General features: G+C 53.2%; 1 protein-coding gene across 1 annotated transcript in view; it reads left to right on the top strand.

Annotated features, from left to right (window-relative positions):
* EPHA8 (EPH receptor A8) overlaps positions 1–7,264 on the top strand; it is a 30,419-nt gene extending 23,155 nt beyond the window's left edge. Inside the window, exons 12-15 of the mRNA XM_031506637.2 lie at positions 1,865–2,014; positions 3,195–3,385; positions 4,361–4,516; positions 5,821–7,264. Coding sequence (XP_031362497.2) covers positions 1,865–2,014; positions 3,195–3,385; positions 4,361–4,516; positions 5,821–5,935 — 612 coding nt within the window. The 3' untranslated portion in view covers positions 5,936–7,264. The remainder of the gene's footprint in view (positions 1–1,864; positions 2,015–3,194; positions 3,386–4,360; positions 4,517–5,820) is intronic.
* The last annotated feature ends 5,305 nt before the right edge of the window (positions 7,265–12,569 follow it).

Here is a 12,569-nt window from a genome sequence, read left to right as displayed (position 1 = left end):
GGTATCTGGGCCAACAGTTCAAACCCAAAGAGCTCCTGAGCCTTAATGCATTGTCCTTCACACAGGGACATCCCAGAACTGAGTGTGCAGTGAACAAAGAGCAGCAGGATGTCAGGACAGGGAGTTATCAGACATCCCCAGCCAATGCTCCCATGGGTGTGCATGGCCTCTGTGTCCCCACTGGAGTCCTTCCCTAGGCTGTGTAACTCCATCCACTCCTCAGTTGTCCTAGAGACATCAATCTATAGCAGGGTGTTCTGGTCCACCCTTCAGCATTGTGGCCACACACTCTTTTTTCCATGTGACTGTGCCTCATTCATGGATGCAAAAAAAGTGGGTATTGATTTTGCAACCTGTGGTTTTGTTTCATGCAGGATACTTTTGTCTGTGAAACCATTATTGAGACTTTTCTGGCCAACCTGGCAGCTCTGTTTCTTGATGTCCTCCTCCATGGGAGGTCATCAGGAGCCAAATTAAATACATTTTCATTAAATACATAGAATATGCTAAATAAAATTATCTCTCTTTGCTCTTCTCTAGCCATGAAAAGAATTAGTGTGCTCCCCTGGAACACATCTAGTGGACAGACTGTTCCTGATGGAGGCTATTTTGGAGCTGTAGTGGAGGAGTCCAAACATCGTATCTCAGAAAGACCAAAACTACAGAAGCAGAAAGAGTTTCAGGCTTCTTTGGGGTAGCTTATGTTGAGCATGTCGCAGAGCAGCTGTAGCTCTGAGGGATAAGCACACCAAGGCCCAGCCTAAAGAACGTGGCCCTTCATGGTCTTTGCTTGGCTTCAGCAAAGTGAAGAAGCTGAGCCAAAGTGGCTCACTGTGTGTGTGTGTGTTTATGCATTCATCTGCTCCTTCTGGTATTTCAAGAAATAGCATGTCATTCCAGATAATTTAACTTTGGGGAAGGTTTCTGCTGCTTGTTTTCTGGTGCTTTGAGGTACCTTGGTGCAGTGAAACCCACCAGACCTGGCTTGTCTGGAGGAAGATTGGATAGTGCATAGTGTGGGCAGAGCTGAACCACAAGGATGCAGTGGCAGAGTCAGGAGCTCTGGTGAGGTCTCAGTCAGGGCACCCCACAAATGAGGTTTCTTTTGTGCTCAGAAACTTGTGTTCCTCCTTTGTTGTCTTCAACACGCTCAGGAGATTGCTTCACCCAAGGAACTCTCCCAGAAAACACATTGTCCATCTTCAGTCCTTAACAAGGCACATGCCAGAGCAGGCAGGACTCAGCTGGGTAGAGGCAACACTCCCTACACGGGTATCCCTGAATGGTGGTGGCACACCATTCCTGCCCCAGATGCTCTGGGAAGCCCAGCCAATGTTCCCTACACTGCAACTTTCCTCTTCAGATGGCTGGCAACCACATTTCCAGCTTAAAAGCATTCTTAGTCCATATATTGTCGATTTTTGTCAGCATGGTCCTTTAATTGAATGCATCTGCCTTTTCAGTCCTTGTCTGTCAAAGCAGGGAAGGACAGGAAGCACATCCCGTCACTCTTCCTGCCTGCTCAAGTCAGACTCTGCTTGCACAGAGAGTCAGCTCTGTGCCTGTGTGCTCTGGTGGCCAGGCTCCTCTTCATCACTTTGAATTCTTGTCTCTTGAGCACTGGGGAACCAAACTGTGCATGAAGACCTTGTAAAAGAGCACAGTGTTGTCCTTGCTCTGCTGGAAATACCTTGAAGTCATCCTTCACATACACCTCTGGGTTTATCTTGGGCAGATTACCTCCTCAGTCCTTTTTAGAAGATGTCACCCCAGCTTATTGCTTGTCCAACAGCTGTCCCAGCTGCAGAGCTCGGGATGCTGAGCCCTGCCTGCTCTGAGCCTCCACTCTCACTCCCTTTTCCAGGGGGGGAAGATCCCGATCCGATGGACAGCTCCCGAGGCCATCGCGTACCGCAAGTTCTCCTCGGCCAGCGACGTGTGGAGCTATGGAATAGTCATGTGGGAGGTGCTGGCCTACGGCGAGCGGCCCTACTGGAACATGACCAACCGGGACGTGAGTGGTGCCGAGCCTGCCCCTCCTGCCCCTTCCCCAGGCCATCCCGCAGGGGCCTGGGAACAGGGGCCCAGCGCTCAGCTCCTGCCTCTCTTCACATCCCCACAGGGCTGTGCACGGGGTGCATGGCCCCTCTCTGGCGACAGCAGTCCATCCCTGCACTGCACAGCCTTTGCCTTTGCAGTCCTGTGGCACCCAGCAGTGGCCAGAGCTCATATATTGACCTGCCTGCTGGCCCTTCCCAATCCTGCCCCGTTCCTGGGGACACTGGCTTTGTTCCCGGTACAAATGCAGGCAGGGAGGTCACTGCCACACTGGCTGTGGCTGTCCACAATCCTGCCTTTCTGTTGGCTGGAGAGAGTCAGCTCATGTTGTGCCACATTTCCCAGTCCCTGGAAGGGGTCAGGGCTTCCCTAGGATTATTGCAGTCTCACTGCACCAGCCTGCCAGTTCCAGTGCTGGGCGTCCATCCCTTCCACTGTCCAAATGAGGCTGCTGAGAGCCTCAAGGCTAGCACTACCCAGCTGCAGGCTTTGGGCTTGTCCGAGTTGTGTGGAGCCATTCTCACCTCAAGAGTAGCATAAAATCTGAAGGAAAATGTATGTTATAATCCTGACCACAACCTAAGGGAAAAATTTTGAAAAGGAGACAGTAAAATGAGTATTTTGGCTCTGCAGAACCATAGGACTCTTTTTTTTTACCTATGAGTACTATAAATTTCCCCCTGTGCTGGGAGCCCACTCTCTTCCTATTTTTTTTTTTTTTATTTTGTGGTGGCTTTGGTAACAGTAGGGCATGAATGCAGTGGTTTTCACTACCTCCTCCACAAAATTTCTTCAAGCAGCGTTTCATCTGAAGCTTTGCTGACCAGTGCCGCATCCTGGCTGTAGAAAAACTGAGTGTGAGTGCAGTCCGTGTGGCTTGTCTGCTGGAGGGAAGCTGCAATATTTTAGGCCACTGGACCACTGAACAACTCTGTTGTCATAGCACTGATTTCCTGTATGCGTGTGATGTCCAGCCTGCTGCCAGCTCTGCACAGAGCCTGCATGCAGCCATTCACTTGTTTAGCACGGAGTTTGTGCACATCCCTCTGCTTCCCATCCCATGGGCCCAGCAGCTCTCACGGAGCTTCCCCTCGGATGGGGGTGCAGCTCCACTGCAGCTTGTGGCTTCCTTCCAGGTCATTAACTCTGTGGAGGAAGGCTACCGCCTGCCTGCCCCCATGGGCTGCCCCACCACCCTGCACCAGCTCATGCTGGACTGCTGGCAGAAGGAGCGCAGCGAGAGGCCTCGCTTCGCCCAGATTGTCGGCGTCCTGGACAAGCTGATCCGCAACCCTGACAATCTCAAGTGCACAGGCACCTTGAACAGGTGAGGGCTCCCTAATGCCTGTGTCAGCAGGGGCAAATGAATGTGATACTTCTCAGAGCATGTGGTTTGCAGTTCTGACTGGCTGTAGCACCAATTCCTGCCCTTGGGAGCATGGACATGCACAGGGCCTGTGGACATAGGTTGTGGTGGGTAATGAGGAACTTCCTGCACTTCACTGCCTTGCTCCCACCATAGCATCCCCATGCCAAGGCCAAGGAAGTGCAGCAGTGTCTGTGCAGCAGCATCCCTGCCTTTACCTGCATGCTAGGGCTCTCTCTGTCCTGCTCTGCAGGATCTGGAGATTAGCTGTGTAACAGCTGTGTGCCCAGGTGGGCAGGAGACCAATGGCATCTGGCCAGGATCAGGAATAATGAGGCCAGCAGAACCGGGGCAGTGATTTCCCCCCTGTGCTGGGCACTGGTGAGGCCCCACCTTGAATCCTGGGGTCAGTCCTGGACTCCTCATGACAAGACAAAAATGGAGGGGCTAGAGTGTGTCCAGAGCTGGGGAAGGGTCTGGAGCACCCTGGTTTCAGACTGAGGGAGCTAGGAGGGGCTAGCTTGGGGAAAAGGAGTTTCAGGGGGAACTTCTGGCTCTTCACAACTCTATAACAGGAGGGTGCAGCCAGGCAGCAGTTGGCCTCTGGTCCCAGGGAATGAGGAAAAGAGAAAATGGCCACAGGAGGTTTAGGTTTGATATTAGGGAAATTTTTTTCACAAAAAGGGTGGTCAGGCCCTGGCACAGGCTGTCCAGGGCAGTGGTGAAGTCATCATCCCTGGAGGTGTGGATGTGGCACCTGGGGACATGGTTTAGTGGTAGCCCTTTCAGTGCTGAGTCAACAGTTGAAGTTGATGATGTTAAAGGGCTTTTCCAGCCTTAATGTTTTCCTGATTATACAGGTGCATTCAGGTGGTCCTCACAGCCTGGTCACCTTGGATCAACTTTTCTGGTCTAACCCTTCTGTTCTGCTCCCAGGTTCACCCAGACACGCGTGGACAGGGGTCTCCTCGACCTGACCAGCTGCTTGACTGTGGAGGACTGGCTGGACTCCATCCGACTGGGGCACTACCGGGACAACTTTGCCATGGCCGGGTACTCCTCCCTGGGCATGGTGATGCACATGAACATCGAGTGAGTAGCAGGGAACAAACAGCGCTGTCTGTGTGTCCCCGCACCAACCCGCTAGCCCCAAACAGTGACCACCATGCCTCTGCTGGCTTGTTCTAGTTGGTCCTTGGTGCTCAGGATGTATCTCTAGGCACACGGTGTTGAGGCCTGGGGCAGTGTGCAAGGCTGCGCTGAACTTTGAGGGAAGGTGTGGGAGTTGTACTGAGAACCTGTGAACTCCGAGTCACCTCCAGTGCTCTGTGGTGGCTCTCCAATGTCACCATAGGCCCATAGGAGGTAATTCAGGTTGCAAGGTGCTCCAGGTTGAGTAGCTAACCCAACCTCTAGGTCACAGCAGGGTCAGGCAAGAGGTTGCTGTCTCCTTGTGCTTCTCATCTTTGTTTTTCCTGCAGAAGGCACCTCTGGACTAGAGTCTGGCTGTGCTATTCTGCACAGCTTGTCTAGGATCACTGGGAAACAATCCTAGCTGGGCAGTACCTTGGAGCTTTGTCAGACCCCTGTGCACAGGACTGGCTCCCTGCTCAGTGCAGCCAGGAGGGAGACATCACTGGAAGGTCATTAACACATTACCAAGGGTGGGTTAAGTAAGGAGAGCTGGAAAAGATCTGTCTCACCACCCTCCTGCTGTAAGGAACTTGATCTCTCACCTTTCTAGGGAGTTTCTAAGGTGGAGCATCCAAGCAGTACCAGAAACGAAGGCAACGATGCCAGCTCCTGCCCTTATACCCTTATACATCACTCATCCCTTACTGTTACGAGTAGTGACAGCCTGTTCAGCCTCTAAGGAGCCTTGTTCCCTGTCCAAAGGCATGGAGCTGCTGGACACTGGTTCCTGTGGCAGTGAAAGGGAAGGCAGAGACACAAACAAATGTGCATTGATTGGGTCTGTACATGGGGCCTTTGCTCTGGGATTGAGCTGATAGTGATCCGTGTTTCTCATGCACATCAGAGAATCTCTTGAATGGGGAAGGCTCATCATCCATACTTCTGACTGGGTTATCTGAGGGCATCTCACTAAAACTGAATCCAATTTCACAGCATCGATCTTGTCACCTACGAGCCTGTCAGGAGTGATCTTCCTCCTACTCCCCACAGGGCTGTCACAGTGGCCTTGTCAGGAGCACATGTCCAAGAGAATGGCAGCCTCTCTGTCCCTGGGAGGACGTCCACGGACCCACAGCAGGACCAGCCTTGTGCTGATGTGCAAGTGGAGAAGAGCCAGGCACAGGCTCCTGGGCTGGTCCATGGGTGCAGTTGTCTCCCTGGGGCCCAGCACAGGTGTCTTTGACAGTGTCTTTGTTCTCCAGGGATGTTCGGAGTCTGGGCATCACCATGATGGGCCACCAGAAGAAGATCTTGAGCAGTATCCAGGCCATGAGATCCCAGCTGCTGAATACAAATGGCCCCAGGAGGCATCTCTGACCAAAAGCTCTGCAGAGCTGCATCAGGCCTTCCTTAACACTTACCCTGGCAAAGGGGCTGCAGGGTGGTGAGCAGGAACAAGGGCACCAGGAGCTGGAGCCCTGCCAGCATCTCTGTGATTTCAGCATTGGTGGAAACATGGTGTTCCAGATACCTTGGTGGTCCTGTTGCTTCCTTCCCCCAGGTGAAGGGGGGAGCAGCCTTCCAAGCAGACACATCATGACTCTGCTATTTCCCTGTGGGACTGGGGATCTCCCCACAACTATGCAGGACAGTAGATAACCCCTTCACCTAATGGGATGGTCCAGCTGCTCCTGCAGGTGGAGGGGTATCAGACACATCAGCAATAACCAGGAGCAGTGGGCTGGGCTTGCCATGGCACACAGCTCCTTTGGATCAGGCAGCTGGGGAGTTCCTTGAATCTCTGAACTGAGCAGGGCTCCACATACTGCACACAGCAGAGACAGCCCTGCTTCCTGTACCACCCAGTGTACTCCAGCCTGGACCTCCTGAACTGCACCAGCCTGAAGGTGACTTCGTGGTCCACCTCTACCAAGAGCAGGAGGGCAGGAGATAGAATACACCATGGCAGTGCTAGGAACAGCTGGCTCTGCCTTCAGACCATACTTCCCAGCTGGGAGGAGAGTTGTCCAGGGCCTTCAGCCTGGAGACTCAAGAAGCCCTGGAGTGCTGCAGGATACTCTCCACCTCTTTAACCCACCAGCACTACTCCTCCACAGATCCAGCACAGCCCTCCAGGCAGCCCAGACATATTTTCTAGGGCCACAAGCTCAGGTTTCTCTGCCAGCAGAATCATCCTAGCCTCCCCCAGAACAGAGAGGAATGGGAGTGTGCTCCCACGTCACATGAAGGAGGGACAGAGAAACAACTCTTTGTTCCTATATTGTCCTAGAGAAACCCAAGAGCTGGGCCATCGCCTGGCTGCCAGTGCCCAGGGCTGCTGGATCACCTGCAGAGAAGGGGTCCTGACAGTATTTCCAGCTGCAATCACAGCATCCTGTGGCTGGGACAGAGGCTCTGGTGACCCCAGTGTCTAAGGAGAGTGGTCTGTCCTCCACAGGAGCATCTCTCTGGGTGAGCTTGCCTTGTGCTGAGCAGTGGACTCCAAAGATGTGTGGAGCTGACCCAAGAGGTTGAGCTGGGTGCAGAGGGGCAGATGAACTGGAGAGTGGGGCAGGCTGTGGGCTCTGGGTTTCCTTTTAGTGTAAATAAAATTTTCTATGGGTTTGGGAACTGTTTTACTGAAGTAGGATGTTAAGTACACAAAATGGTCTCAAAGCACAGAAGCCTCAGTTGAGGGGCTGAACTCACTGCAAAAAAACACTTGCTGGGAGCATGGCTGGGGTGGGGGGGGTGACAGGAGGGGAGACAGACTGGAGAGGAGCCACACTCCCTGCAGGGCCCAGCCTGACCCACAGCACCCTGTCCTTCCCACAGCACAGCAAACCCAGCATCACTCAATGCAGGTGCTGGTGGGATGTGGCCTGAGGGCTGTTCCTGCCAGGCCTGTTTGGGCACAAGGGGGGTGGGGGGTGGGTTAAAGCCATTTCTCAGCTGCAATAATCCTAGCTAAACCAGCCTGTCCAGGGCTGGCTTGGCTTTCCATGCAGAGCACTTGTGTGCTGATGGATTCTCTGACTATGGCGGGTACTTTACTTCTTCCTATGGAAGCTTTTTGTAAGGGGGACAGATGCAATGTATTGTTTCATTTGTATTGCACCCTGCATCCTGCACTCAGCCCTGGCACACTCCCTCCCCACAGCCAGGATGTGATGAAGCTCATCCAAGCCCTGCAGCACAGGGGGCTGGTCCTGGCCCTGTCCTCTCTTCCCAACATTTGGGACTCCACCATGGACGCAGTGCTGAGAGCAGAGGTCAGACCCGTGCCACACCTGTGTCCTTCAGGTTTGCTGGGCAACCCCAGTCAGATGGGCTGCAGGATCTGAGGCTGGGAGCTGCCAGATGGCCCCTTTCCAGGTGGTTCATGAGTCAGATCCTGCAGTGTGGGGTCACTGGGCTGCTCCTGGCTGTGGGGATGGTGGGGCAGGGTTTGCCTTTTATGTTCAGAGTGTGCACTTCCCCTGGACAATAAAAATCCCTCTTTCCATGATCCATCTCCTTGCCTGTTATTGTCACTGAGCTGCACTGAGATGCTCAGCTAGTCACCACCTCCCTTGCTCCAGAAAGCATCCCACAAGTGAAGGATGCTTCCCTGCAAAGCAAGAGTGTCCATGGGATGGGCCCACAGGGACAGGGAGGAGCCTAGAGGATGTTTGTAGGCTCCCAGGGGAGGGGTGCTGTGGAGGACAGGATTCCCCAAAACCACCAAGCCATTGCTAGGTAAGAGCGTCTCATGCAGGACATGATGCAAGAACAAGATATCTCTGTGCAAAGGCTCTTCTGAACCTCAGGGGTATCTCGCAGGTTTTCCTAGACTCAGCCTTACCTTCTTCTGGAGATGCAGAATTTTTTTTTTAGAAAGAAGATAACACCAAAGAACCAAACCAGTAAAACCTCAGGCCTCATCTCCTGAAGTCTGAGCTGAAGTATATTGTAGGTCTGCTTGCAAAACTCTTCCTGAAGGTGTTGAGCTGTGTTCCAGCTGCCCTTCAGAGAAGGATTTACCAGCAAATGAGTTGCAGGACAAAGAAAGCACCATTTTCAGGAAATGCCCTATAAAACCAAAAGGGCCCCACAGCACAGGGTGGGGTTGGGTCTAAACCTGTCACTGCCTGCTCACATGCTCCCAGCCTTGACTTCAAGGACAGAGGTGAGCGTTCACTGGCCCCAGCCCTGCTCCCCATCCCAGATATGAGGAAAGGCTAGCCTGGCTGCCCAGGGCTCTGTCCTGCCCCAGCCTGCCTGCACACTGTCAGGTTCTCCTGTCAGCCCACGCAGAGCTTCCTTCCCCACAGTCCCCCTCACGCTGCTCTCTCCGGTGCCCCTTCACAGAAGCACAGGCCCTCAGGCTGGACAAGCTGCTCCTGGTCAGGGTCCCCTGTGCTGAGGGTTGAGCTTGCAAGTCCTGTGCTCTGCATTCCCCTTCACCTATCCCATTTCTGCATTTACATTTCCCATCACTATAACCCTGACCCTTCTCCTTTACCCAGAGAAGCTCCAGCTGCCCCATTCCAGGTTGGACAGGGCTTGGAGCAACCTGAGATCATGGAAGGTGTTCCTGCCTGTGGCACATGGTGGGGAAAAAGGTGGGCTTTAAGGTCCCTTCCAACCCAAACCATTCTGTGATAAATATGCTTAGATGGAATCTCTGAAGGTCCCTCCAGGTGCCTGCGCAGTGCACACACCTGTGCAGGTTCTGCTCAGACCCTCATCACATCATGCAGGCAGGGGCAGCAACTACATCATACTTTGCTCCTGGACCAGTGCTCTCACTGCGCACAGTGGGACAGCCTGGGCATGCTGGGACCTATTCCTGTTCACTGAGGACAGATATTTCACTACTCTATTTCAGTTATTAATAAAGTCAGTGTCCACATTGTGCAAAATGTACAAGGTTTTCTTACATTTCTTAGATCAAACATTTGGAAGGGTGGATGATGCTGGTGCCTGGCTCCTTCCCTGGGCAGGGGCAGGGGCACTCAGCCAGGCTGCTGTGCTTGGCTTTGTGTGGGGAGGGGCCTGGCCACTACAGCATCACTTTGTCAAAACTTGTGAGCATCATGCCCAGGGCATCACCCTGCTCACAGCCTCAGGAAGATGAGGCACAGTTGTGTCATTTTTAAATAAATTGCCACAATATTGCCGTCCTGGCAAAGGTTCATCACTGGAGACACTTCTCCAGGACACAGAACCATGTTTTTAGACCTCCTGCACTCCCATCTGGCCAGGCTGGAGCCAGGGCTGGCACCCAGGGATCCTGATGGCTGAGAGAGAGTGGCTCAGCAGGAAACCCCTTGGGAAGAGGATGCTGGGGAAGGGGCTGGTCAAGAGGCAAAGTCTTCCATCCAAGGAGGGGTGATGGACACCCTCATTCATATAACACCAGCAAATAAACCCCTTCTGGTACCAAAAGAGACCTCAGGATTTTCACACTTATTTAAATGTCCCCCAAGAGGATTTTATCCCATCTTGCACCACTGGGAGCTGGTCTTTCCCTGGTAAAAGAGCTTTTCTTTTCTTCTCACACCAGCGCTAGCTCGGGCTTGCAGTAACTCGCTCGGAAGCGTTTCCTGCGCAGCGGCCCGCCGATGGGGCCGTGTCCCTGGGCAGGGAGGCTCCGTGAGCTCCGTGTGCCTGGAGGTGGCAGTCTGGACCTGCCGAGCCCTGCGGAGCCGCCGCCTCGGCTTCCCCACGCTCCGGCGGTGCCAGCCCTGCGCAGCTTTGAGGGGTCAGATCGTTCCGGGGCTGGTGGGAACAGATGGTGAACTCGGCTTCGGATTTCCTGATCCGATTCCCGTCTGATCACACAGCAGCTTAGCCTGCCAAGGAAGGCTGTATTTCCTAACCACCTTCTCTCCTTGCTTTTAGCGCAGTCGTTTAGCATCATGTCCAAGTAAATTACTCAGGATAATTTGGTGTAAGATAGAAATATCAGCCCCAGCTGCTGCTTTAGCTCTTGGAAGGATTATGGGTTAAATTCTGCATGGGTTTTGAAGTGTCCTATAGGTCATGTCTTGAAAACCACCATCAAGGATTGAGATAATAGCATCGCTCATCCCAGGATGACAGAAGTGCCTGCTTTGCCACCAGCCCAAAGTTTCCCCACCTCAAGCCAGCCAGGCTTGGGGAGAGATGAACCAGGACTGCAGCTGCCCTGACTTCTGCTGCAGGCCTGGGAATAAGGGGAAGGACTCAGAGCAGAGAGGCAGGTCCCACATTAGGAGACCAGGACTCACATCTCAGAGCAGTCACCTGCTGTGCAGGAGAAAGGAGGAAGGCAATGGCACTACATCCCCTCCCTGCGAGGGGGACTCCCTCTCTCCTTTGGGTGCAAACATGGACTAAGCAGCCTGACTGAACCCCCAGCCACACCATGTACATCCCAGGTGGCCCCAGCCATCCATGGGATGCATCCTGAAGCATCCCACTCTGAGGGGAGTGCCAGGGGACAGCCCAAGAGCCCAGCTCCTCAGGGACCTATGTGCCAGCCCCTGCGGCCTGGGATGGGAGGGTTTGTGAGCAGGATCCTCATCCCTGCCCCCTCGGCAGTTTGCTGGGCCCTCATACAGCAACCTCTCCTGAACAGGCTGTCAAAAATCCCCAATATCCAGTCAAACAACAAAGCCTCTTAACTTTCCTGGGTGAAAACTCCTGGCAGTAGTGTTTTGGGAAACCCCAGTGCACATCTTCTGCTTGTGATGGTCCTTCCAGAATGGAATTGCAGATAATCTGCAAGTGCCAGAAAAGGTTTTGGATGCAGAGCTGGAAGTATTTCCCTACACACCATCCTGCTCATTTCCAGAAGAAAAAAAAAAAAGTAAGAATTTGTTTACTGAGTTAAAAGTACAAAGGGGTTGCACACCACATGAGAAACTTGTGAAAAGGGTAAAGGTTTTGGAACTTGTTGGTCTCGAATCCCAGCCACGACAAGTTTTTTCATTTTGCTAATGCTGAAAGACGGTGAAATTGCTCCCAGCATTCACTGTTGTCTGCCTGACCCCAGAGCCTTTTACTCTTAAAGATTCTTTATTACTCATCACGTCTCTCATTTCCTCCCTGCCTTCCAAACCTTCTCTCACAAAGTTGTCCTGAAAAGTGGTCCTTGCAGGGAGTGGGCAGGGGAGTGGCACTGAGCAAGTAACAACAGGTAATATTCCTTCCCAAGCACAGAATGGTGCAGAGAATGGGTGAACCAAGGACCCAAAGGAATGGTAAAAGATGTGCTTGGGGAAGTTTAGGCTGGAGCTCAGGGAAAGGTTTTCCCCCAGAGGGTGCTGGCACTGCCCAGGCTCCCCAGGGAATGGGCACAGCCCCGAGGCTGCCAGAGCTGCAGGAGCCTTTGGCCAGAGCTCTCTGGGGTTGTTGGGGTGTCTGGGCAGGGCCAGGAGTTGAGCTGGATGGTTCCTGTGGCTCCCTCCCTACTGAGACTGTTCCATGATTCTACGATCTCATGATTCTAAGAAGGAGAGGTGAGGGATGTGGTGCAGGCCATGGGGAGCAGTGGGCTTTGTGCCTGGACAGGAGCTGAGGGAGCAAGGCAGGACAGAGGCAGTTTGGGTGGGAGGGCTTTGGTGACCAAAGGGACATGAGCCTGGGGATCAGCGGGTGAGGCAACACAGGCAGGGATGTCCCAAAGTCACCAGGTGATCCCCGGGCGAGCTCATGCCTCAGCGCAGAGGTGATGAGATGGAGAGGCAGGAATTGAAAGAGAGGCAGAAGATGACAGAGAGGCAGATGACAAAGAGGCAGGAGCAGCACGATTATGGTTCCTGCCCAGCAGGACTGATGACATCTCTCATGGACACACAGCAGGAATGTGGGAAACCCCATTTAACGCCTGGGTCCTCTAAACCTGTTATCAAAAATGAGGTTCCTCATTACAATTCCTTTCTTTCTCTCACATTCAGAGCTGCCAGGAAAGGGTCAGCAGCACTTATGAAATTTTCAGTTCTTGCAGGTTTTGAATTTACATGCTTTTTCTGTATCTGAGCTG

This window comes from Lonchura striata, chromosome 24 (assembly GCF_046129695.1).
Source record: "Lonchura striata isolate bLonStr1 chromosome 24, bLonStr1.mat, whole genome shotgun sequence".
Taxonomy (NCBI): Eukaryota; Metazoa; Chordata; class Aves; order Passeriformes; family Estrildidae; genus Lonchura; species Lonchura striata.
Note: the sequence above shows the minus strand (reverse complement) of the source record. Positions and strands in the feature narration are given on the sequence as shown.